The sequence below is a fragment of the Centruroides vittatus genome, unplaced genomic scaffold, assembly GCF_030686945.1.
Source record: "Centruroides vittatus isolate TY-2023 unplaced genomic scaffold, ASM3068694v2 contig_1033, whole genome shotgun sequence".
In the NCBI taxonomy this organism is placed as follows: Eukaryota; Metazoa; Arthropoda; class Arachnida; order Scorpiones; family Buthidae; genus Centruroides; species Centruroides vittatus.
In genome coordinates, this window is record NW_027120671.1 from 1,156,340 (window position 1) to 1,183,774 (window position 27,435).

At 28.1% G+C, this 27,435-nt stretch overlaps 1 protein-coding gene across 3 annotated transcripts in view; it reads right to left on the reverse strand.

Annotated features, from left to right (window-relative positions):
* Nucleotides 1-27,435, reverse strand: part of Cul3 (cullin 3) — an 82,282-nt gene that overhangs the window by 53,811 nt on the left and 1,036 nt on the right. The window contains exons 1-2 of one of the 3 annotated variants that reach the window (XM_067262535.1): nt 23,090-23,310; nt 4,083-4,190 (exon numbers count right to left, since the gene is read on the reverse strand). Coding sequence is in view for 2 of the 3 variants with exons in the window: in XM_067262521.1 (XP_067118622.1) it covers nt 25,978-26,070 (93 nt within the window). In the remaining variant the exon portion in view is untranslated. Of the gene's footprint in view, nt 1-4,082; nt 4,191-23,089; nt 23,311-25,977; nt 26,159-27,435 lie in introns of those variants that run through there. The other 2 variants (XM_067262521.1, XM_067262529.1) reach the window with 2 other exon arrangements.

The window sequence follows — 27,435 nt, forward strand, 5'->3', positions numbered from 1 at the left end:
AAAGAAAAGCTATAATTTAATAATCAGTGATTTCAAACAAAAAATTTAGAATCAAAATATAATTTAATTTCATATATCTGATTATTAACTATGTATGACAATTTTAGATGTATTTATGAAATTTTTGCAGTTTGATGAGATTTCATCTCTAAATAATATTTATAAATAAATACACAGGGATCTGTGAAGGAACAAATAGGTCATTTTCTCTCTCTAGATCAGGCATTTTTTTAAATATATATATATATATACTGTATTTACTCGCATATAAGATGACCTCGCATATAGGACGAGGTGTGACTTTAAAGATCAAAATAAAGAAAATTAGGTTTATTAATACAATTCTAATTTTATCTTGTTTAATCACGAATAAAATATCAAATGAACATAAATGCACACATTGTCCCACAAAACTTACTGGCATTTTAAACTTTAAGAAAAAAATCTTGTAAAATCGACAAAATAATTTGTTCACGCTGGACAATCGGAAACCTTTTTTTTTTTTGCCAATTCTTAACAGTCGAATCCACTCTCCGTCAATTACACTTACGAGTTTTCTCCGAATTTTGATTTTCGAAAAATCATCTGTTTTCACGTGAGAATGGATTAAAACATATCGGGCTCCCATGTAATTTTGGTATTTCAAATTGAAATTCAATTCAAAAGCTTTGCTTTTCCTATTGCTATTCGTCTTTACTCCTGACAATATACAAGAACGACATTATACAAATGGGACTATAGACTTCGGACCACCCTACAGTCGCATTTGTATAATGTAGCTTTAAATACACAGGAAGCTAGTACATCTCTATCACTATCTCTCCCAACGCTTGTGTGGTATGGTTGCATCTAGCTTTATATATACAGTCAAACCTGTTTTTATGCGGGGGATAGGGACCGCATTAAAAAAAACGCATTAAAAAAAATCTCACGAAACTTCACGAATGGCTGTAAATAATAGTTTTCGCAACACAATTTTAAAAATAATTTTTTTATGCGGTCAACAGGGACCGCATAAAAAAAGTCTCACATAGAAAATAACTCAAAACCGTACGAAATAGAATTTATTGGCAACAGATGTCAGCACTTGACTGCATCGTCTGGTCTATCGTCTGTTTTACATATTTTTGTCCAGGTGGTGTTTTTGTTGACTTAAAAAGTAAATTATTTCATTTTTCGCATATTCATGCAATATTATTACTATAATAAGTGCATTTATGCTATAATAAGTTTATTTAGCTATAATAAGTCAACGTGAGACATGACGAATCGCACGAGACTAGTCGCCAACTATACCGCACAAATTAAAAATTCGCATTAAAAAAATCGCACAAATAAAAATCGCACATAAAAAGAGCGCATAAAAACAGGTTTGACTGTATATACAAGAACGATTCAAATGACCCAGATAAAATACTTATGTTTTTAAATACAAGAGGGTAAGCATCCAGTAAAAAATGCAAATACACAGTTCACAAAAATTATTTGCAAAAATGCAAAAAAATTTTTGCTTGCGCATATAGGACAACCTAGGAATTTGAAGCTGATAAATGAATAAAAACCTTGTCTTATATGCAAGTAAATATGGTATATAATAAAGATTTTTTAAAAATAAAAAAAAATCATAAACAGAAAAATTGTCAACTAAGCCTATTTAGGTTATAGTAAATGTAAAAAATCATGAAACTCAGGCTTTGCACATCTTATATGATTAAATATATGCCATGCCTAAAAAATATTGTTACAGAAAATTAATTTTACATCATTTTTCAGAATTGATTTCGAAACTATGAATTTTTGAGGTAAATTTTCTGAATGTAACTTAACATGCTCTATCATAAGCCTAACAACATTTTTTTTTATTGGAATGAATATATATATTATTGTAATCAAAACTTATTTATAGTAAGTATTTTTATAAAGCTGAAGATGAATATTCCTAATAATTATACAGCGCAGATAAAGATGAAATGATTATTATAATTCCTCTTAACTTAAACATTTTCAAAACCAGTAATTTGAATTTACTTTTTTGTTTAATAATTCATGTATGGCTGACTCCACTTTTGTAATTACTGATATTATCAGTTCTTTAACATTATCAAAATTAGCAGGTCCCAAATCATGAAAGTTAAAATACACTATAAAAAATTCACTTATTGTAACAGAATTTGGTTATCATTAGTAACTTATCTTTGGATAAATAGGCATTTTTAAGATATTTTTCATGCAATCAGTTAGGTTTGGACACAGAATAACTAATTTATTTCATTACTGTTCCTCTTTCTATCTTTCATTCTCATGCATCTCTCATTCCTATTTACTTTATGACTTTTATCCATGCTGTTTCCATTTTTGCCCAGTACATTCCTGTACCATTCTTGTTACTATTCTCCATAATAATACAACATACTATGAACAGAGTAATAACAAACTTTTAATCAACACTTAATATAATGAAAAAAACTTTAATAAAATGAACATATTCTTTAAACAACAACACAAACTGAAAAGTGGAAAGAAGTTATAATGCAAGAATACTGAAGTTATAAATTAATTATAATTAGAAAAACAGAATTTATAAATATATATAAACAACCTTATTAACAACTTGCAGTTATCATAAAAAAACAAATATTTTAAATCATAAAAAAAAATAAATAAGACAGTAAACATTAAATGTTTAAAGATTAAAATAATCTTATTATAATCTTAAAGATTGTAATTTATATATTTTTTCATCTTTTTCTTTAATTAAAAAATTCTTTAAGTCTTAAGAAGTAAAATACAAAAACATAAATTATATTTGATTGAAAAAGTCAGACAATCCATTTCTTCTAAAAATATACTGTAGCTTCACAAACAGTCTTATAAAAATAGGTAGTGCTGTTAATTATACACAATGTTAATTAGTTTAATTAATGTTAAAATGAATGTTTCCTAATGTCTTTTTCCCTGAAGATGTGCAGGGAAAATAAGCCACTCAATTTATTATGAAACCCTCTACAATTGGTCAAAAACTGATTTTGTCTGTTTAGACAAGTGCCAAGTTATGTTGAAAGTAATATAGTACAATCAAACATTTCCATTCTCATGACTTTTATTCCTGATTTATCCTTATTCCCAAACTGCGTGTACTAATTTTGGTTTACCATAATGAATAGCGTACTTTTTTTCTAACTGATTCTGCAAATTAAAGCATGCAGTTTACTTTCTCTTCGACAACTGTCACTATTTGGGGTCACTATTAACAAGATCTGTAAATAAAATAAATTAGTTCTACATCAAAAAATTTATTGTGTAAAAAATTTTAAAAGTTATGATCTGAAATATACCGTACAGTTTTAACATCTTTAATTATTGAAATATTAAACTGTTCATGGACTTTAAGAACATACTGTATATGATATGATTAAAATGGCATTTGGAAAAAAAACTTGAGTATGCCTATGGAATTTAGTAGTTCCATTCTTTTAGAGGAGGACAAACATCTTGGAAAACAACAAGCATTTGAGATGAACATCATGAAACAATGAAATTGTTGAGAAAGTACATAATTTGGTGAATTGGACACTAATTGAAACTAATAATTGGAGAAATACTCAAATGAAACAGAAAATTGTGTGTGGTTTACACATCTCATATTTAAAACTTCAGTAAAAATTGCCTAACAAGTGATAGTAAATTTTATACTGAGTGTCTTGGTTTCTGAGATGAAACACTGATTTGCTTCAGTATGCAGAATTAAATAAAAATTTTAAGAAAATGCGTACAGATGATAAAATATAAATTTATGCTATAATCGTGAAACAAAAGCCCAATCTTTGATGTGGAAGTTTATCATCATAACTAAAGAAAACTTACTATATTCAAAAGCAAAACAAAGTTAATGTATACACAATTTTTTTGATCAAGATGGTATTGACCCTCTAGAACATACTCATGATGCACAAAATATTAATAAGAATTACTATTTACAAGTTTTGCAATATCTCCACAACACAATACACTGCAAACGACCAGAAAAATAGTTTCCTGATAATTAGTAACTCCACCATAATGCACCATCACACTCATCTCACCTTGTGCAACAGTTCTTAGTAAAACATGGAATTCCACAATTATCACAACCTCCATATTCTCCCAACTTTATTCTGTATGATTTTCATTTTGGGAAACTGTAAGTTACTCTGAAAGGAAAAAGATTTGATGTGAAAGAAATTACATTAAATGCAACAGAGTATCTTCTCTCAATATCAAAAAAAAATTTTAGAATGTTTTCAGCAATAAAAATCTTGCAGAAATAAGTGCATCCAGTCATAACAGAAATTTTCATCAGAGATAAGTTCATATTTTGAAAGAGATTAGTCTGTCATTATGGTAATTCACTATTTTATGAATTACAAGATATTTTTGGTCAGATTTTCTATATACACCATCAGCCAAATAATAAAAATATCCAAATTTGTTTAGAAGTTTACATTATATTTAAATTTATAACATAGCATTATACAATGAAATAAATATAAAATATATTTCCAGAAATGAAAATAAAGACTATTTGAAATTAAATGGCTAATGAAGTATGGAGTTTACTTGTTTATATCTATTTGAATAATTATTCTAATTTTTATTATAATAATTATCCAATGAGTAGGAAATTTGTTTGAAAATTCACAATCAATATAAATTAAAAACTTCCCAATCATACAAGAAACAATAATTTGTTCTAAAAAGAAAAAGAAAAAAACTATATATTTTATTTTGTAGTATTTGTGAAAGTAAACATTTTCATTTTTTTTCAAACTCTAGTTACAAACTTTCATTTAAAAATATAGTGGAACCTGGTTAACTCGAAGAAATTGGAGAAGAAAGTTCGAACTTCAAGTTAAAAAGTTTCAAGTTATTGAAGTTCAGCTAAAACACAAGATTTTTGTGCATTGGTTTATTAATGACCCATAATGAAATGAACTGATTCATATGATATTTTCATGGGTCTTATTGTACAGAATCCTTGTGTCAATGTAAACCTCTCAGTGTTGTCCAGAAACTTGAAAATGATTTCCCAAACAATTGATCTGTTCACTCTGCTTACTAAGTATTTAATAAGGATTTTTTTAAATTGTGATATTTCATGCATAGAATCTATCTGTTTATTTTTTATTTTTTACTGCAACCATACCACTCTTTATGAATATTATATGTTTTAAAATTTTGCTACAATCAGCTAGTTGGAGAAATCCATCAGCAATCAAATAAAACAGAAAAAGTTCTAAAATATAAGTTTGAGTGTACAGTATCTAGATTACACCTGCTTCTGGAAGTCACCACCCCCACCAGCCATCACATGACATTATGTTTATTTTAAGTCACATGTTCCTGCACTTTCTATAAAGTTTCTGATTAGTTTATTCAATAGACAAATGTCAATTATTAAGCTGCAATTTGAAAAAATTGTAACCTATAAATTTCCACTGTCATCCATCTCAGGAATGGAGTTAGATAGATGAAAGACGAGACCAAATATGGAAAGCTTAGGGACAGGAAGCCCTAATTAACTATATATGAACTTCTGATGCAAACCAGAAGTCATGTTATTTCAATTTGAAAATTTTCCCTAAAAGCTGTTAGATAGATGACCACCACGACCCTATTGTTAAAGGAAAAGTATGATGTACAGGGGCAAGCCACTATTAATTTGAGGCGGAGAGCATATATTTTAAATTAAATAAATTTAAAAAATGATTAAAAATTGCAGCCTGATATTGTGATGATGTCACCATAAATAATTGCTCATTTTATGTAAATTAAAATTCTGGAGAGTTTGTGAAAATACTGTATCAAAACCCCATTCAAGTTATGCAATTTGACGAATTTGAGCTAACCAGTTTGATTTAACAAGAAAATCCCGTTAGATGATTGGGAAAAGAAAATGACTTTGAGTAAACACCTTTGAGTTAACCAGGTTTCAATGTATGCAGTAATAAATTCATACAAATGTATCTAGCAGCAACATAACTGAACTTTGCTTAACTATACAATTGCAAGACCTAAAAAGATTGAGCTACTGTTTCTAAAAATTTATTTTTAGAAACAGTAGCTCAATCTTTTTAGGTCTTGCAATCAACCAATTTTCCTGCTTCTAGAAATCTAGAATTACCAGAAACTGGCTAGTTTTGAATTTGGCAGGCTGCAGGCAAGATTTTAAATTGTTACATGATTTTAAGATAAACCTATTCCTATATGACAAAAGTAAGACATATCTTCAAATTTTTCTATAAAAACAACCAAATGTCAAATGCCATTTTGAAGAAAATTATTACATAAAATATATCATTTTATCACAATTTTTTAAAGTAATCATAAGACCACAGACATAAACATGTAAATTAACAAATTAAGATTTGTAGATACATACAAATTTCTGAACACAATAAAATTTCCATATAATAGACACGTCATTCAATGGAAATCTCATTACAGAAAATTTAATCTACAGTAGCTACAAATATAGGGTTTTGCATGTTAAAAATAATTTATTTAACAGAACCTTGTTTACCCAAAAATAAAAAAGATTTTCCCACATTTTCCACCCATTTTTCTCTGTATAATGGAAATACACAAATGTGGACAGGTTGCCTTTAATATTGTACTTAAGTAGTGGTGTAGGGAATGAAACAACTGTAATAGAAGGGCAGATTCAGCTATACCCATATGCAATGAGTCAGATTTAATTTAACTATTTGGTTCTGGAGAGAACAGAAACCTTTCCATTGTGGAAATTGTCTTAAAGTAGAATAAAAAGGTGATCTTTCTGAAAACCTGGGATAAGAATAAACAACAGAACAGGAGAAGCATCAAAGAAATCTTTGACCTTTTGGACCTTTGGACTTTTCTTGTTTTGTTTCAATTTTTGGATTTCACCTTTTGGAGACCTCATGCATCCACTTAAGAAAATGTTGTGGAAGTGCTTTCAGTCAAAAATGAAAGAAAGAATCTTGAATTTACTGCACAGATAATCCACAGGTTATCGGTGTTTGAAAGCTACTTTGAAAGGAAGTGTGTGTTATATGCTAATTTTAAATCCCAATCACAAGTTAAAGTTAATTCATATTATACAATTGGCTGTATAAAATAACTGACTCAATGGACTAGCAACTATAATATATTCACAAGAAATGACAACTTACAAGGAAAAATTGTTTAAAAAGTTACAACATTTTGAATGAAATTAAGCAGAAAAATTATTTTCTGTTTAATTTTTTCTGAGTTCAATTTATTTTTATTACTGGATAAAAGCAAATAAGTCAAACTAAAAAGAATAAATTGTATTTATTTATTTTTACACTTACAGTAATCTACATAATTAGAACAGTTCATAAATACCTTAAATCAAATTATGTGAGTGGCCACTAAGTACAAGGGTGATGTCATTGCTAATGGGTGCTCAGATTGAAAGTTACTTCATATTTTAAATTTTATACAAATGTTAGTTTAATTGAATTAATTTATTGTAAAAATAAAAAGACGTAGTTGCTTCCAAAAATACTTGGTCGATCACCATTTATTCCTTTAAAATGTTCCAGAATAAAAATTCAGACGACCCGACCTTCCTTTTTAGGCTACATGATCGCCCAGGAAACAATTCTTTAAAACATAGTAATATCTTTCATAGAAGCATAAGAAAACACAGAAGCAACCTTTCAAGTGGATATAAGGATCCGAAACTCCCGAATGGAAGTCAAGGACGAAGAACTCAAAGGCATCGTAAGGTCACCGATCCCAATTTTTTACAAAAATTTTATATTTTTAATTGGATTATTTCTATGTTTTAAAGAATTGTTTCCTGGGTGATCATGTAGCCTAAAAAGGAAGGTCAGGTCGTCCGAATTTTTATTCTGGAACATTTTAAAGAAATAAATGGTAATCGACCAAGAATTTTTGGAAGTGACTACGTCTTTTTATTTTTACAAAAAATTTTATCATCCAGCGAAAATTTTAAAATTGAATTAATTTAGTTAAAGTGAATTTATACATTACAGAGTTTAAAAAGTATAGCAAAAAGGCAATGCATTTTTTAGTTTACATTTCATTAATTATCATTTTGAATTAAATTTAACAATTATTAAATAAAAATGTTAAACTTAATTCAAAAAGTATTGTAATTACATTGTTCTGAAAAAATATTTATTTAAGCTCCCATCAAACATTTTCACTGATTTTTATAATTTCAATAGTGCCGAATCTGAATCTGACAACATAATTAAACTAATACCTACCACTTTTGAGAGAAATGAAATTTCTGAAGGAAAACATTTTCTGTTCAAAATATCACATTTATTGGCTATAGACATTGCTAATTGCTAATTAGATACATATAAATTTATGTTAATGTCTTCTTTTTCATAATTCTATATACATTTAAAAACTGAAATACTTAACGACATGGTTTTTCCTTTTAGGCCTATATTTTTCCTTCTGAATCCTTCACTGTAGTCTAGAAGTAAATTCATATTCAGCTCACTAAAATACATTTAAAAAAAACACATTTTCTTTCATGGAAGGATTTTGATGCAGAAGTGTTATTAGTCAATGTCAGTATAAAATAGCAGTCTAAAAAAATGGTCCACTTTAACAAAACTTTCTCCACTAATTCATCATTATCACTTGAAATGATTGTTACTTAATGTCAATGTTATTGTGATAGAAATGCATAATAATGAAATGTGAAATGCAACAAAGTAGATGGGACCTATACCCTATTGTAATATATCAATAAGCATATTTAAATTTTAAGACATTTTACAACTTTAAAAACATTGTTAGAAAAAAATTCGAAATTTGAGAGAATTCCTAATAATCTAAAATTAATAAATTTTTGAAATATTTTAACTTTTTCAATTACCTTTCACACTCAGTTTGAGGCCAGGTTTTAATGAACTAGTCTAAAAATAAAAACAACACAAAAAAAACAAGTATAAATTATAATTTAAATGGGACTATGTATCATTTTTCAATCTTCATTTTAATCATTTTCATTGTGTAGCAAATAGTACATTTTTGATTAAATTTTCTACCAGTTTATTAATATAAAATTTGGGAAATTTATTAAGGGACAAATTTAATAAATTTATATTTTTGTAACAGATTTTTACATTATTTACAAAAGAATTTATTATTATTAAAAATAACTAGTTTCTTTCTTCCTTGTGGAAGTCATGTTTTACAACAAAAGATGTGCAGATTAAAAACAGGATAAATTATTGGCTACAATTTGCAGATTGCAGACCTAAACATTCCCATTGTCATCCGTCCACCTGTCCTTTATTAATTTCAAGAACAGATGAAAATCAAGATCAGATATAGAAAGCTTAGGGCAAGAAGCCCTGAAACTTTCAGTGGACCAGAAGTCATGTGATTTTTAAATTAAATGATGATTAAAAATTGCAGCCCAGTATTATGATGGTGTCACAATAATATATATTTTAATTTTTTTAATATAATGTCTTATTCTAGATCTTAATAATTCAGCAATTCTACCTGTAAAAAGATTTTTTTCTGATTAATAATTTTAACTAATTAAAACTTTAGTTTGCAAAATGTATCAGATAATCATTAATAAACAGCAAATCCTATAACTATGGCAGAACGACTCATTGTTACACAATAATAGACAAAGTAAACACTGTCAGAGTTATAAAAAAAGGATTTTAATGCTGTCTGACAGTGTTTACTTTGTCTATTATTGTATTAAGTTTAGTGTAGAGTTTAACATATCATTATCACATATCTCTGTTACGACAGCATTGACATTAAGTAACATTAGTATTAAATGAAAATTTCTCTTGTACTTAAATATACTAGACCAGCAATCTAACTTCTTACTTTTAGAAAAAATTATTTTATATTAATTATTAATAGTTAATCAAACTATTGTCCAAATAATCCAGAAATTAATAAGATTATTATAGAATATTTGGGCTTGGATGTTGATGTATAACTAAAACAATATGACATGAAATGAAACAGAAAAAGTAATATTTTAATGCTTGAGATAGCAATTTCTAAACAGCATCCTGATAACTATTTGCTTTCAACAACCACTCAGGCACAAAATATATGCTGTCACTAGTCTGCATAAAATTACAGTAATTATCCTCTTAAGCTAAGATGACCAAAGTTGTTTGATACTTTACATCTCTTTCATGCTCAGTAATTTATTAAGTTCTTTCCCTTGTACCAATGTATGTTAGAGTTTACTTCATTGTTTTTCTAATGGAATGACACATACTTCTGACTTTACTTTTCCATCTGTCCCTATCATTATAGAATAATCTGCACAGTGTGAATAATGACATTACTGGTAACTGAAAAGGCAGGTTCTTGCACAATTTTAATATCAATGTATACTATCAGCAAGAATAATGAGAGTGAGAGAGAAGCACAACTTTTTGTCTGATGTTAACACAGCCAATGGAAACAATTTATGCTTAATTTTGTTATTTAAATAATTAAATTTCAAATCTGAATAACATTGTTGTTTGTAGAGTTCTTAATTATTTCTAATTCTGACTTTCATGTGGTCATAAAGAAAGACTATTCATATGTCCTTATATAAGATACAAATACTTTATCATCAAACTTACTAAATTGACAAGATCCTTCAATTGGAAAGACTAGAGGCAAGTTGTTTTTGTAATAGAAGCTAAATTCAAAATTATTGTTTTGAACAGCTATTACCAAATCAAGGAATTCTATAGATGCAATGTCTTGGGCTTCTAGCAAGAATTCAATGTATGGAAATATACTGTTGATATAGAGTCGAATTTATGAATATTTTAAAATCATACTGCCATCCTATTATGATATCATCAATATATCTATACCAGATAATGGCATATGAGATTGCAACAGGTCTCAAAATACATTGTCTTCCAACTGCCTCATAACTAGTACTTTCAGAAAGGTTGATAATGGTGAGCTCATTGGGTTGCCTGACTGCTGTAAATAAAATTTGTCTTTATATCTAAAATAATTTGTTTGGAAAATTAATTAAATAAAGTTTATCTATAATAGCTTGTATATTACTTTTTGTTGCACTACTTTCTAATCATTTTTCTGAGAATTTTATTGTTTCAAGACAAGTAACTGAAGGGCATAAACTATATACATCTACTACTTTTAGAAAAAAATGTTTTAGAGATTGCCTGACAAAAGTCTCTAATCTCTCTTTAAACTACAGTATACTACTAATACTATAGAGGCCCGGAATACTCTATATGAAGAAAACTATTTCACAACATACACAATTGAAATTTTTTAACATATAAGCCATTTTTACAAAAATCCAATAAAATAACTGCTTACATAATTTTACTATAAAAATATGAATTTTGGCCACGATATGCTGTCCAGCCAATTTCAGTTTACAACAATAATTAATAAATTTTCTACAATTATTTAAACTGACTGACAATTTTTTACAACCTTAAATTATTGTAATCCATTACTTACAACCTATGATTAAGAGACCACTTATTTCATCTATTTTTAATAACAATTCCCATTTTTTACTTCTACAGTTAACAACTTTTAAAGCTAACAATCTAAATAGATTACAGTATTCATGCTTATTTTATTAATCATGTGACTTGACATATCATACCTATGACATCATTCCAACATTAATCTAATCCATACCTTTATTTAAATTAATCAGATTGTTATATTTCATTATCATAAAATGTTCTTTTACCTTCCTTTTTACAATATGTTTTCCCTTACATAATATAATATTAACATTATCTTTATCAATACAGTCAAACCTCAGTTTTCAAATGATTCACTTTTCAAATAATTCAATTCACAAATAGAATTCAAACTCATAATTGCACCGTTTTCAGTACAATAACTTGATTGCTGAACAAGCTACTTGCCTTTTGCTGAGTAGCTTTATCAGCAATCAGATTAGAAAGACACAGTCAACCCCTTATACTTCCTATATTAAAGAAAGTCGATGGCCTGACCAATTAGAGACAGAACTACTGATTCAGAAGTTAGTGGTGCCAAGATCACCTCACGTCATTAGGCGTCATAACACAAATCATTGATGATGTTGCTATTTAAATTAGATTTTAATGCACATGTGAGAAAGATACTACTTCCGTTTTTTGGTATGTGCTGCAGTTGAATTTAAATCAAATTAATTAATTAATAAAAACCACATTAATTGACATTCACATAATATAAATGGCATCTAAGAATTCACGTTTAAATATGCTTAAGTTAAATTAAATAACAAAAATTTATTGATATATATTATAACGTTAATATTTATTAATATAATATTACACTGCATTTATAGGCATTTTTACAAACGAAATACAGCTAAAAAAGGTAAAAAAGACTTTGTTTTGGGGGTCAGGAATGGATTAATCCATTTTATATTGTTTCTTATGAAAAAATTTGTTTTGGTTTTAGAACAAATCAATTTTCGAACAACTTTTAGGAACAAATTATATTCGAAACTGAGGTTTGACTGTATTACAATTTGTACTTTTACAATGTAAATACCATGGTGATTGTTTACATTTCAATCTAATCATATTTTCATGTTCCATAACTCAAACTTTCAATTTCCTTTTTGTTTCACCTATATAATATTTATTATTATTTATGAATGTACTGTACATGGAATACAATACACTATACCAGTGATTCTTTTTCGATCCACTGCTCCCTTTGTTCTATAAAGTTATACCCAACGCCTCCTAACTCATTTTCTCTTGTGTGAGAAAGGATTGGAAATATTCTTAGGAAAACTTTTCTATGAATCTCACACTTTGTGCTCTACCGTACATTGTTCTCAACATCTGGAAACTATTAAACGCAATGTTTCCTCTTATCCATTTAACAGAAGAAGGGGAACGGCTGTCAGTGACCCCAACTTTTGCTTTTGGTCACTGTTCAGCACCCCCTCCAGCACCCCCTAGATTTACTCACTGCCCACAAGGGGACATTATTGCCCACTTTGAGAAACACTGCACTATACTATTTGTTTCCATTTTTCCAATGTATTTTTTTTAAATTTGATTTTAACTTACATTTATTTTTATAGTTCAGAACTATATTTCTAAATTTTTAAATCTTTTTTTATATTTACTACATTATAAATATATCTAATGTAAGGAAATGTATGTATTTAATATTTTCACTATATTAAACATCGAATCTAGTCGTTTTATATATATCTAACCATTTTATCAATTATTTTTTATGATAACCATTCAATAAATATTTTTCTGTATTCTGAAATTAAATTATTTCTCTTATAAAATTTGAACAATAAGCTTTATATGGAATTGTTTTTTGATTACATAATTTTTTCATACTTTCTAAAAATTAGTTTTTTTATTTATTCTTTCTGTTGTGACATCTAAATAATTAATGCTGTTATCATTTTCTAGTTCAAGCTAAATATTATTATTTAAATTATTAGCAAATTGTAACATTTCATATTGATTTATTTCCTTACTCTCAGTTATTATTATTATATCTTCTACATAACAACTCAAATATTTTATTCCTTTAAGTTTTCCAATTTCTTTATCTATATTTGTCATACTTATTTCTGTAAAACTTGGGTCCTATTATACCATACCGATATTTATACTATTTGTCTATAAAAATTTTCTACTGCTTGAAAAAAATTATTCCTAAAGGTAAATTCTATTAATTCAATTTTCCAATTCAGCCAATTTGGTTCTACTTTGGTCCAGAAAATGTGTTGTAAGCAGAAATATCAAGCATATTATAATAAAGTATTATCAACCAGTGATTCTTTTACAGCTATATGTAATATAGCTTTTACAGCTTGATCTAATATGTTTATAGTCCCCTTTGATTTCATTCCTTATTAATGAATACAAAGGTAATGTAACAAGCATGAAATACTTCCCCCAAACAAATAATATAATTTGTTTGGGGTTGTTATAACATCTCTTTAAAAATATAAATAATAATCGCTAACAAATGAATAAAATCCACAAGTTTCAAATTAAACATTGTTCAAACTAGTTGATGTTATAATGAATCATCTAATTTAGACTATATAGAGAAAATAATATTGTACCAAACAAATAAATAGTCCCCTTAGAGCTCTTATTTATTCAGTACGTCTAATCAAATAGAAAATATCTCTAGAAAGTATTTTACCTTCTGAATTGCAATATGAAGAAAAATAAGAATCCAAATGGATACATTGGAGGATTTTTAATATAAACAGGATAGGATGAATTTCCTGTTTGAAAATCTGGCAACATTGCTCTGTATGAAAGAATAATTTATGTCCAGAGACTTGTCCTGTCACTTCCCACAAGTATTTAATGAGATATTTAACTTTGCTGAGATAGATTTTAATAAAGTAATAGATAACTTTGCTAGAATAAAGCCTAGACAAAAAGTATTTTCTCTCTGTATACTTGTTTCGGTTTTTTGACATTTTTAGAAAATTCTATTTCATTTTTACAAATGTTTTAGAGTCGTTTAATTTTTAGTCCTCTTAAAAGTCAGAAAAGAAAGAAAATTTTGAAATTTTCATGCACTTTCTGAAAGTACAATACGTAAGACAAAAGAGACTGTCGTAGTTCCTTCATATATTTTTCATATTGCTGAGTTTTTTTATTTTATGTTTAAAATTAAAATTATTAAATAACATACATGCTTTTATTGTTTTGAGACTTACTAGCTTACTATAAAACTTTTTTATTGTATTTTGATTTTAAACAGAAAATATAAATGTATAGTTTAAAATTGTTTGGTATTTGTCATGAGGCATTTTTTTATGTGCTCATTCCCCCCCTAACTTTGGAACCTGGCTATGCCTTTGACTTGATGGAATGTATTATATAGTCTTGTGCATGATGTGGTATTTCCTATAAGTGTTGTCTGTGAATGTTGTGTTTTTTAAGATGTGCTTTTTGTAATTTCTTTTTATGACCTGAGCTTGTATGACAATTATAAATTCTTTTGTCTCCAAAGTGACACGGAGTCAGCCAGGTACAGTACCTACCACGGAGCTCCTTCCAAGCCCAAGACTAGGTAATGGAGTCTTGAGTTTTGTGTTCTGCCTTAGATCCAGGTCAGTGTTTTGTAAGTTTAATGGTATACTGTTTTTGTCTGTACGAGTTATAGCTTTGTATAATTATGATATTCCTTGCTTTTGTAAAAAATTCTTACAGTATCTGTATTTGTAGTGCAGGTTTAAAATACAGTAGAGCGTCGATAAGTGGAACGTCAGTAAGTGGAATGGCCGGAAAGTGGAACGATTTTCAGTCGGACTGTGTCGTGCTGAATCGAATGTTTTTGATACTAAATTTACTTCTAAAGTATAATTTTCATGTTTTTTATATTCTTTAATATATTTATTTTGTTTGTACAAAATGCAGAAATAATTTTTAACGATACGATAGCCTCGATGATTATTATAAAAATTTTCGTTAGGCTTAAAATCGACGAAAATTCAACACGAAGCGACACGCAACGGAGAAAAATTCAACAGGAAGCGATACGCAACGGAGAAAAATTTGAACATCGGACAGGTTAATGTATTTTTTCGTACAAAGTCGGAAACTGGAACAAATCATTAACTGGAAGGACCCCAGTCCCCAATTGGTTCCACTTATCGACACTCTACTGTATATATAAGGCCTCAAGGAAGAATCAGCCTTTCTATGGACAACTTAGGGTGGTGTTTTGTTAATGTTCATGTGTTCCTTTGGAGTTGTTCTAATTCTAATGTGTATGTCCAATGTATTAATCCAAATGAATATGTCAGTACCGGGACAACATAAGTGTTGATTTCTTTAAATTGTGTTTTTCATTCATTTTTATTGTTAATATATTGAGTTTGGTGTTGGTATTAGTATAGGCTATTGTAATCTTTCATTAATCTTTGTTTTATTTTGCATGTTTGTGAGTTTAGCCTGCTGGAATCCTAAATATCTGAAGACTTCACCATTATCCATTGAATCAATTATGTCTCAATTTATAAGTATGAAATCATCTTTCATCGAGATTTGTTTTTTATTTATGAAGAGTTCTGCATTTGTCTAGGCCAAACTCCATTTTAATGTCAATGGAATAAGTGTATGTAACATATAACAGGTGATTTAGCTGTGTTTGTGTGCATGCATAGTTTTATGTCATCCATGTACATAAGATGAAATATGTATTATATTGTTCAGTTGTGTTTGAAGTATCCATATTTCATTTGTTTAATCTATCAGATAGTGGTTTAAGATCAGACAAAACCAAAGTGGACTAAATGGGTCGTCCTGGAAAACACCTCACCTTATGTGTACTTGGATTGTTTTGATGTGTATATCATGTAGTTATAGTGTTACATATAGTGCACATTGTGCATTGTGTTTTCTAAAAATGTAATGAGTGTTGTATGTAATAACCACAAGTGAGTAGTACTGTCAAATGCCATCCTGTAATCTATGTATGCTACCTGTAGGTTTCTGTTGTGTGACAAACAAACAACAACAGAATTCTACATGCTCATAGAATGACTGAATCTATGCATAACTATTCCTTGCATCTATGTGGTTTCTATTACTCTTTTTTGTTGCTCTGTGAGAATACTGTGTTGTTCTAAGTGAAGACATTTTGTTTGTGATGCATTATTTTGTAGAGTTTAGGAAGGTATGTGATTGATCTCTATTGTGTAGGATCTCTGGCTTTTTTTTTTTTTTTTTTTTTGAGTTTCATTTATGTGATATCCTGTGCAAGAAATTTTGGCATACCTTGTGGATTGTTGATTGTGTGTGTAAAATGTTTGGCTAGTTCTTGGTGCAGAGATGTAAACTTTTTGTACCAGAATGGGTGTTGTCTGTACCAGTTAGCTTCCAACTGTATGTTCTTCATAATGCACACTGAATATTGTGTATGTTTATTTTGTCACAGAGCATGTTTGGTTGTTGATGTTTTCTTCTTCCTCTTAATACAGCTTACTTCATATTTATATGAATTGGACCAAAGTGCAGAGCAATAATCTAAGTGGTTATTCTGTTGATGTGCTATGATTGTGTGGTGGATTTGTAAATAGATGTCTGTAGAATGGCTCATTTTTTGTAAATAATTTATTTTGTTGTAACAAAGTCAATCTATCATTTTAGCTTTTGCAACTTGATTGCTAATTTTTGTTTGTGTCAACGTAGTTCTCTCTGCATGTACAGTATATTAATTTACCTAAATATTTTTCTAATCTCCTTCATTAAGTTTAGTGTTTTTATTTTCAGTGCACTGAATCAGTCTGCCTAATTGTTGTCTAATATTATTTATTTGTGTTTCTAGTCTTATAATTTGTCTGTGTTTTTTTTTGATTGAGTCTATCTACAACTGTAGCTTAAGGCCATGGTATGTAGCTATAGTGATTGCACTTAATGTATGTATGTATGTATGTAAATGTTGATTCTGCTTGAATGTATTTTGACAATGTGTAGTGTATTTTGAGTATTTGTAGATTCTATGTGGGTCTAAATCTTTATATCTCATGAGTATTTCTATACATTTTCTGATAATATCCATGATTACAGTAAGTGGAGTCTAATATATTCTAGTTAGTATCTAAATAAAAGTAGTGTGACCTTATTATACACTTTTGCTGTAGGATATCATATATCAAACCTATATTTTAGTTCCAGCTTGTGATAGCATACTGAACGTTTTAGGTTGCCCTATGTGTCATGTACTGTACATGATAAATAAATTTAGACTTATACACATAAGTCTAAATAGAGCCAGAAAACTTCAGATTAAATTACAGTAGACCCCCCTATAACACGGGTTCATATAACATGGCGAAAAAATTGCAATCGTGTTCGTATAACACACTCAAAAAGACTCGTATAACACAGTAAAATGTCATTGCCAACTCATGTCACGACGGGATTGGTCGAATCTGGACCAATAGCAGACATTGCACAAACCGTTGAGTTTAAATGAGCAGCAACCTACTAAAAACATTTATTATTTAACAACCATAAAAATTATATTTATATTAATGATGTCTCCAAAGTTCAGCAAATTTTTCGCAGAAAAATAACTTATCAGGAAACACGCACCCGCCGTTTGATGAGCCGCTCCGCAATGAAAACAAACTTAAGCAATGGCGTCGTCGAACGGCGCACACTCGGTAAGTAATCCTACAATTTTTTGTTTATAGCATAGTTTATATGGATTATTCCCAAAAAATTATATGTGATTTGGAAAAGTTGAGTCAAATTAGTCTAGAATCAGTTAATTTTATGGAAGAAAACCTTTCAAACAGCCGTAGCCCCTAAACTGCACACGTGCTGGGCTATGATTGGCTCGTGTATTTAAGTGACTCGTACAACACGGAATTCATATAACACGAAACGTATCTGCTGTGTTATAGGGGGGATCTACTGTACATGTCGAGTTCACTTAAACAGTAGCATTTATGTTATTGTAAATATCTGCACTGATAAAGAAAGCTCAATGTTCTGAGTATTTAAAAATAGTCATTCATTTTTATGTAAAAGTATTTATTGCATGATAAAGACTGCTAGATAACTGAAAAGTATTTGATAACAATTTTTAAAATCATTACACACATTATTAGCTTAATGCATTAAACGTAAAAAAAATTAAGCCAAATATAAAAAAAAAAAAAAAAAATTAGCCATAAAACAAATTTCATTCAATAACTTAATAAGATTTGTTCATAAAACAAAATACAAACTTTTTATAGCATGAAAAAATGATGATATAACCCTCACTAATAAGATTAATTTCCAATTTTCTTTAGTTATATTCTGCTTTATTGGATAGCTCAAAACAGTAATAATAAATAATAATACAAAAGTCCAAAGTACTTGAAAATTTTCTGGACCATCATCAGATGTGTACTGCTCCCTAACACACACACAAAAATTTTTTTTGAAATCAGTACTTGAAACAGAACTTTCAAATTTAAATAAGTTACAAATAAAACTATGTAGTTCTAAAAGTTACAAATAAAACTAACTCAAAAAAATGAAAAACAAAACTGGAACCAGATGCAAATAATCAAAAGATAATCTTGTTTTCTTTCCAGCAAAAACAATGTTTTTTTTATATTGGGGTTGATGGTAGACCTGATGTAGGCCTATAAATCAGACTGAAAACATTTGTTCCATTAATAAACATTTTATTGAAGAGAAGAAAAGGTATTTTTTGATATTTAAACACTAACTCATAAGCACAACAATTCTAGAGGTACAGTACATCACCAAACAAAGAATTTCTATTGTATTAAATTTAAAAAATTTGTTTAATTTGAAACTTTTCTTAAAATACATTCCTGATTATGAGCTGGGAGGCTTGAAAGTACTAAGGATTTTACATTATCGTTTTCATTACTGCTATGAGCTCTTTAATAAAGCAGAGTATAACTAAATTCTCACTAATGTAACCATAACCAATTTTATGAAATATAAAAAAGAAATATGTCAACAAAATATAACATACATTTAAAAACTCAAAATACAATTTATTTTGAAATATCTTCTAGTTCATTTGTAAATCTAAATTATAGTTAATTTTTTTAGAGATTATATATTATTATTTATTCTGTATCTATATGAAGTTATTTTGATTATGTTTTTGATTATTTTTATTTTAACAGTAAGAGATAATATAATTCTAAATTAATTTTATATATTAATACATTTTAATTTATAAAATAACTATTAAAATGAAATTATAAAGCCTTTCTTCATAAACTAATACCATTATACATTGAGACTTTTTTGTCTATTATTCTGCAACTTGGCAACTAGTTGTAGTACTGCTAGATCATGGAGTTCCATGATCTAGCAGCATTACAACTAGTTTATGAATTAGTTTTATGAATGATTTGGTTAGAAATACTAAGGAATCAGATTTGTATTTACATCTGCAACCTCATATGTTTGTTATTATTTAGAAAAAAATACTATCATTATTATTTTTGAGGTCTTAAAGTTGCAATTATCTTCAATTGTGATTTACGTAAGAAATGACTAACATTTTTTAAATGTATACGTGATTCATCACAAATATATTATTTGTTCAAACTTTGATATAGTGTTTAAGACATTATATTCATCTAATGTTTTGATTTTTACAAATCCTGTAAGTAACTTTTGTTTAACTTTAAAAAATTAATAAAATAATGAATCCATCCCATTTGAAACACAGGTATTTTTTATAGAATGTCAACAGAAAATGCCAGATCACTTCTGTAGTTCAGTATTTGTCAGGTTATATAAGAGTATTTCATATTTCAATTGGTAAAAACATTCTACCAAAATTAATTTACAAAATAAATCAAATTAAGTGGATAAAAAATAAAGCATTGAAATTATCAATCTCTTTAAATAAAAATAAGAGATTTCACCATATCAAAGTAAAAATTAATACAATTAGGTTGTCTCCGAAATTTTGTGAAGTGCTAAAAGACTACAGATGGTGTAAATGGCGAAAAGGAAAGACAGAATACAAAGTTGTTTACCTTTGTTAAGTCATATTTATTTTTAAATTTTATTAATTGACTATATCAATTAAGATCTCTCCATAAAATTACATAAAATAATAATCATAGATTATAACAATTAGAATAATATTAGAATTGTAACAGAAAAGACGTTATAGATTAATAAAAATAATTATTTTTTAAATGAATAAAAATTTTTACTATTGATTATCAACTTGATTAAAAATGAAAAATATCTGAAACAAAAATTTAAAGCTATCATTAATTTATAACATAAAATTTAAATAATTTTTTCAAATAAAATGAAAATAAAACTCAAAAAAAAAATATATGAATTTAAATTAATAGAAAACAAATTAACAAATTTCAATAAAGAAAAGATAAAATTAGTTAATAGTCAAAAGAATAATCATATTAACATAACACATTAACTTAAAAATATTTAAGAAAAATGAAAATAATTGTAAGATACTTAAAACAGTTTATATGGAGAGCATATTCAATTTCAATTACAATGCTCTTGTTATAGAATTTGTTAATAGTTTAAAATATTGCCTTAATACAAGAATAAGGAAAACAGAACAGTCATATGAATCATCTAGTGTCAAAATTAGCAATTCCCATTTGGAAAATTTTCATAAGAAAAAGTGGTCTCAATTGTTTCAAGAGAAAGTTCAATTTTGTGTTTTCTATGTAGACTGTAATGATAAACTGATTTGAAACAGTTTAAGATAAGATCAACTACTACATAAATATATACTTAGTATAAGAAATGCTTTTGTACCATACATTCTTGGAGATAGTTAAGTATTGAGCTTAACACCTCAGGATATATAATAAATGTACCTGAAAATTATAGTAATAAAGTCAAAATTTGTTCAACACAAAATTATTATAATCTTGGAAATGACTATTTATTCAAAATATAAATAGCCTAATTCATACAATGGAGAGTTAAATTTATGTCAAGTACTACTGTTGTATTGTACCAAAACTTAAAACTAGTTTTTAATCTATCATTTCAAAATTTTTATATTCAATCTTGTTAATCTGAAAATATTAACTTTTTAAACATTAACTTAAAACTAATATATCATAAATATAAATTATCAAACACCATATAAGCATATGTTATGGACATAAAAATAAATTAAATATTAAATGTATGCTCAATATATATATATATATGATTTAATTTCATATTAATACTTTTATATAACAATTATATATAAACATCTATTATTATTTTATTATAATGTCATTCATTTTTCTATTCATATAATTAATTTATAATTTATGAAATTTACAACAGAAAAATATTTTTAATAAATATTTTTGATTCATTGAAAATTTATTAGCATATTTTTCTTGTATTTTAAGATAACAACAACATTAAACAGTGCAATCTGAATATTTAGATCAATGCAAATCGTGTTAAAACCAATTTATGGCATATTTGAAGCGTGCAAGCCATAATGTTGTAAATGCCATTTTTCTCTAAATTTGTTTTATCAAAGAATCGAATTCTAAATGCGATATTTTCTGTCACAAAAGAATATTGTGGCGATATCGACACCGTAAGCGGCTGTATTTTGAAAACAAATTCATGCCAAGACATAATGTTTAAAGCACCAGAGTGCAAGTCACGTGACTTTTGGCACTTAAAATGTTACGACTTATATTCACATCATTTTGATATTCCAGAGAATTTGTAACCTAGTGAGTTTTTTTACCATTTTATTGTAAAATTTTACATATTCATTCATTAGAAAAAGTGTTTTTTAACTCTGCCAAAAAGTTTCTTTTTTGCCATTTACAACATTACGGCATTGTACTCTTCATTTATACTTCAATCTATTTACAATCTTCAAAAAAAAAAGATATGACAAATATTAAATCCACATCAAATGCAAAATGACAAATCATATAATCTTTGGCATTATAGTACATAAATAAATTCATAAACTTAATTTAAAAGCCGAGCAAAATATCCATACAAGAATATCAAACTAAAACAAAACAATACTTAAATGACAAGCTGTTATAACATAACACCTCAGAGAATAGCACTACTACAGATAAGCATTGTGTAAGAAAAAAAACTCACTAATTTGAAAGAAACGTGTATAAGAATTTCAATTTAACATCTGATGTAAGAATCATTGATTAAAAAACATATTTGAATCATCATCTTCTGTAAATCCTGTTACCTGTGGTATTGAGAGATAAAGTTTACATGTGTTGACTCTTGCTACCTGGTGTTTGTCTGTCTCAACATGTTGAATGATATTTGAATGATTATAATATAATATTTTGTGTGTTTGAATATGAAACATATTTTGTATATTATATATAAATGACCATTGAAATATAATTAGGCCTAGAATGATAAGTATTAGTATAATCTTGATATAATCTAAGCTTTTTTTAACGTATAAATACATATTCGGACATGATTACGGTCTATTATATATTTAATTATTAATGTTAATGAATGGGCATTCTTCTATAAGTCAAAATTAAGTTTGAAAATCGGAATTAACTCACTGGAAATGCACGGATTCTCATTTTGGACGATTCCCTCTTTTGTTTCAAACTCATGATTGAAAAGATTTTCAAATTAAACGTTTAATAGATTAAAACGTAATCGTTCATTCGGGTTTTAGTTATTCCAGTGTTTATATTTTTGATTTAAAACCTCTTTTGAATCTAAACGAAAACCTGAAGAACCAGCCGATAGGACGCTTGACATAATTCCATAACGTAATGTGTCGACTCGATAAATAGTACCGATAGAATGAGAAGTATTTTAACGCGTATAATAAAATTTAATATAATTATTTTGAAATATTTTATATTTTCGTTAATTAATTTGTATTTTATTAATTTATTATTGAGATTACGTTGCCGATAAAACGATTTTATTCGTAATACCACTTTGCCACGTTACCTTAATAGACTTTACGTATAAATGCGCGAAATTTTAATTTTTGAAAAAATTATTTTTCAATTTTTCTACTTTAATTGAAATATTAATTATAATTATTTAAAAATTTTATAAAATTAATTATTTCCTACCAATTATTAGTACTTATAATTTTAATATATAATATTTCAAAAATGTTTAGTACGATGTATTTGCAAATCCTCCATTTTTAAAGAACATATACTTACATTTAGTTTAAAATATTTATTTTATAACAATGATTAATTTGTTTCTACATATAATATATGTTTTTAGTTATGTTTCTTTATACTTTTATTATTATTTTGTGAAATTTGTTTTTTAAAGCGTTAATAACGATTTTATTTATTACAGTAACCATACACCTCTTCTTTCCGTTCCGTAAGCATTAATAGGGCCTTTTTAATCATATCATCGTGTATTTGATCAGGCCCACGAAGGATACGGTCTGGTGTTGAAAGATTGGCCCGACATCTTTATCATATATTATTTTAATTTCTAGCGTACCGGCGGTTATGAAGTATGTTGATACTCCGCCGGCTTATAGCCCGCAACTCTGTAAGAAAAAATGCACGCGGCCCGCCGGAGGCTTACGAATTTTATTTCAGGCCTACATCTGGAAGAAGTTGCTCAACGCTGGTCTATACTATAAAATAAATTACCGTTGAATCAATTGCACAAATAGACAGGGATAACTTTACAGTTCTATTTTACAAAATCATTTTTTGGACAAACATTTTCATGTCACCCCTCCTCAGCTATAGATAAATTCAAAGTTGAAAATCAAGAATACACAAATAAAAATTAAATAGTTTCCATTCCTAATTACTGCAAACAAACAAGAACAATCTTCTCAATCTTTAAATGGTAATAAATTTAAAATCATCGTGATTTCGAACTGCCTATGTGCAGTTGGTTCAACGGCACTATTTTCGCTATATAGGACTATAGAAAACTGCAAAGTTTCAGAATAACACATTTCGAACACAGTATGAAAAAAACCCATCAACTTAAAAAAGTGATGAGCAAAAGGAAATCATCTTTCCTTTCCGTTGATGGTGATGGGATGAGAAAGCCGATTAAGCCATCAGCCAAGGCGACTGAGCCATCATCAGCTTACTGTTTTAAGAACCAGGGATCGGATATGAGTGAGAAACCAGAAATTTTTCATGGGCGGTCCGTTCTGGATATATTGGACACCCATCTTTCACTATTCTGCCGTTCCCATTGAGTCCATAATCAGCTTGAAAAAAAGCTTTTTTAGTGACCATAGAACTGAATGAGACAGACTCCCAAAAAAGTAAACTAGAGGGAATGAAAGTAATTCGGATTACAATGAAGGATACCAACTTTTAATGGTGAAAAAGAGTGCGTTTAAAAAAACACCTCATTAATTTTTTAGAAGATTTTCGTTTTCGTTTTCGTTTTCCGAACAATTTTAAAAAATATTTGAAATTTCAAACAGTTAGCAACCGAAATATAGACTATTATAACAATGCAAAGTTACCAGTTTAGTGGAAAATCCACCAGATCTAAAGAACTATCATAATGAAATATTATCGTTCGAAAACAGGCTTATAGTATTTCACATGGTTTATAAACCAATGTTAGTTGTTGTCAAGTTTAAAGCTTTAAAAGACTAATCAACACTGAAAATAAAGCAAAAGTTTATAAGACACATTTTGAAATGATGCGTCTTAACAAAAAGTTTATAATGTATTATAATTTTTTATTTGATTTTAGATATTTTGATCCCTTAGCACATTTGTATTAAGAAAAGTCACTCGAGAAACAGATGGGAAGAACAGTGTTATGCAAACTATTTTTTACTGGTGATCCTCCTTATTTAAATAAGGAATAGAGTTCATCCCGAGTGATAATCGAATGTGATCGTAATATGGGAAAGCTTAATAAACTTTCACACTGTTCGCTGTTATTGTAATGGTCTTGAATAATCTCATTTTTTTGTTTTTAAAAAGTAAACACATATTGTATCCTTATGTATTTTAAAAAAATCCTTTCCAAGTAACAAATTAATATTATGCATAATTTTTAGTCAATTCATTCCCGCAGACGGTTTATTTATTTATTATTATTATTATTATTATTTTTTTTTTAACTCTTTCCGCCCTGTGCACTAAGAGGGCCTCTTAAAGGAAGCCCATTATGGGTTCCGCCAAGCCCACAATGAGATGGCCGGGTGGTGAGGGACGGGGACCGACTTATCCAGACGGACCAACCTCCGAAAAACTCCTGGAAATTTTTCGACCCGTCCGAATTCGATCCCGCGTCCCTCGGGCGGCAGGGCGGTAGGCTGCTAACCTTCACCGCTCGGCTGCTTTCCCGCAGATGGTAATAGGACGTGATTGGAAATTATATATGCAGTAGTGTTACTTAAGTAGTATTATACTGTAGTACTGTATTAAAATTGATCAGTAGAAAGTAATTAAATTAATATACAGTGACCAACCTGGGTTCGATCTGATTCAGATTTCCGTAATTTATCATATAAAACACAGATCAGGTCATCACTCCATCCTTCACCTAGGCTGATCGAATCCATTGATGGTATTTAGCCTGATCGACACATTTAGCCTTAAATTGTGCTGTGCCTCGCGTCAATCAATTAATCCAAGTTTTAAAAAATGAAACTAAAAAATATTAGAATATATTTTATAAATTAAATATAAAACATTATTACAGTAATCAAAACAATTTAAATATAAATTTTCTAATTATTTGTTACATATAAATTGCCACATAAGGAAACCATTACTGAAAATTTATCAGAAATATGAACCTTGGCGATAATTTATCCATTATATAACGACAATAAGCAATTTTATATTAATAATAATTCATATTTTTACATTTATTGTCATTAATAAAATAGCATGTAGGCCTACTAAAGTTCAAATATTTCATAAATCATTTATGTGACATTCTCTTTGTCCAAATATATTGTACAATATTTTTACAAACAATAAAAAAACAATACTGTACTGAAATCTTGATCAGATAAGTAATATATAAATTAACTTTACAATAAAATATTTTAATTAATTACATGGGGGCCAACTCAGCGCCCATGATTAATTAACAGGAATTTCATTACAATTTCAAGAATTCTAACGTTTTCAATAATTTGGAATAAATGGTCGGCCAATATGAGGAAAAAAGTTTAAAACCGATTCACATCTAATTTATCACGGGTAATACGGGTTAAGGGATCGTTTTCATTACTCTTCTGTGCTTGGCCGAACCTATTGTGGGTCAGGTCTACATGTACTGAATGTAACTGTGGCAACTTTAATGATGTTGGTGTCTTACGTTAAGTAATCAATCAATAGAAATACAATAATTGTTTTTTTGATAACATACAAAAGAAACTGCATATCATTCCATCATATGTATTATCCAAAGTATCTATAAAAGTGGCAGAAAAATAGAATATAATCGATTTTAATTGCAAAATGTGTTATTAAAAATAACATTGGGCTGCAATTTGAAAAAAATTATAGACATAAATTTCCACTGTTGTCCATCTGTCTGTCTGTCTTTCCTTAATCTCGAGAATAGAGTTAGATAGATGAAAGACGAGACTAGATATGGAAAGCTTAGGGACATATGAATTTCCGATGAAAACCTTCCGAAAGTCACTTTATTTCAATTCAAACTTTTCTCCTGTATGGAGTTAGATAGATGACAGGAAAAGTATAAGGTACAGGAGCAAGACACTACTAATTTGAGGTGCAGGACATAATTGCAGCCCTGCATTGTGACGATGTCATAATACATAGTTGCTCGCTTTTAATCATTCTTTGTTAAAATATTTTCAAAATCTCATTATGATAATTATCAGTTATTGCCTTCAATAAATAATTATCTTTGAAGAATCATATTTAACTTGAGATTATCTTCGAATTTA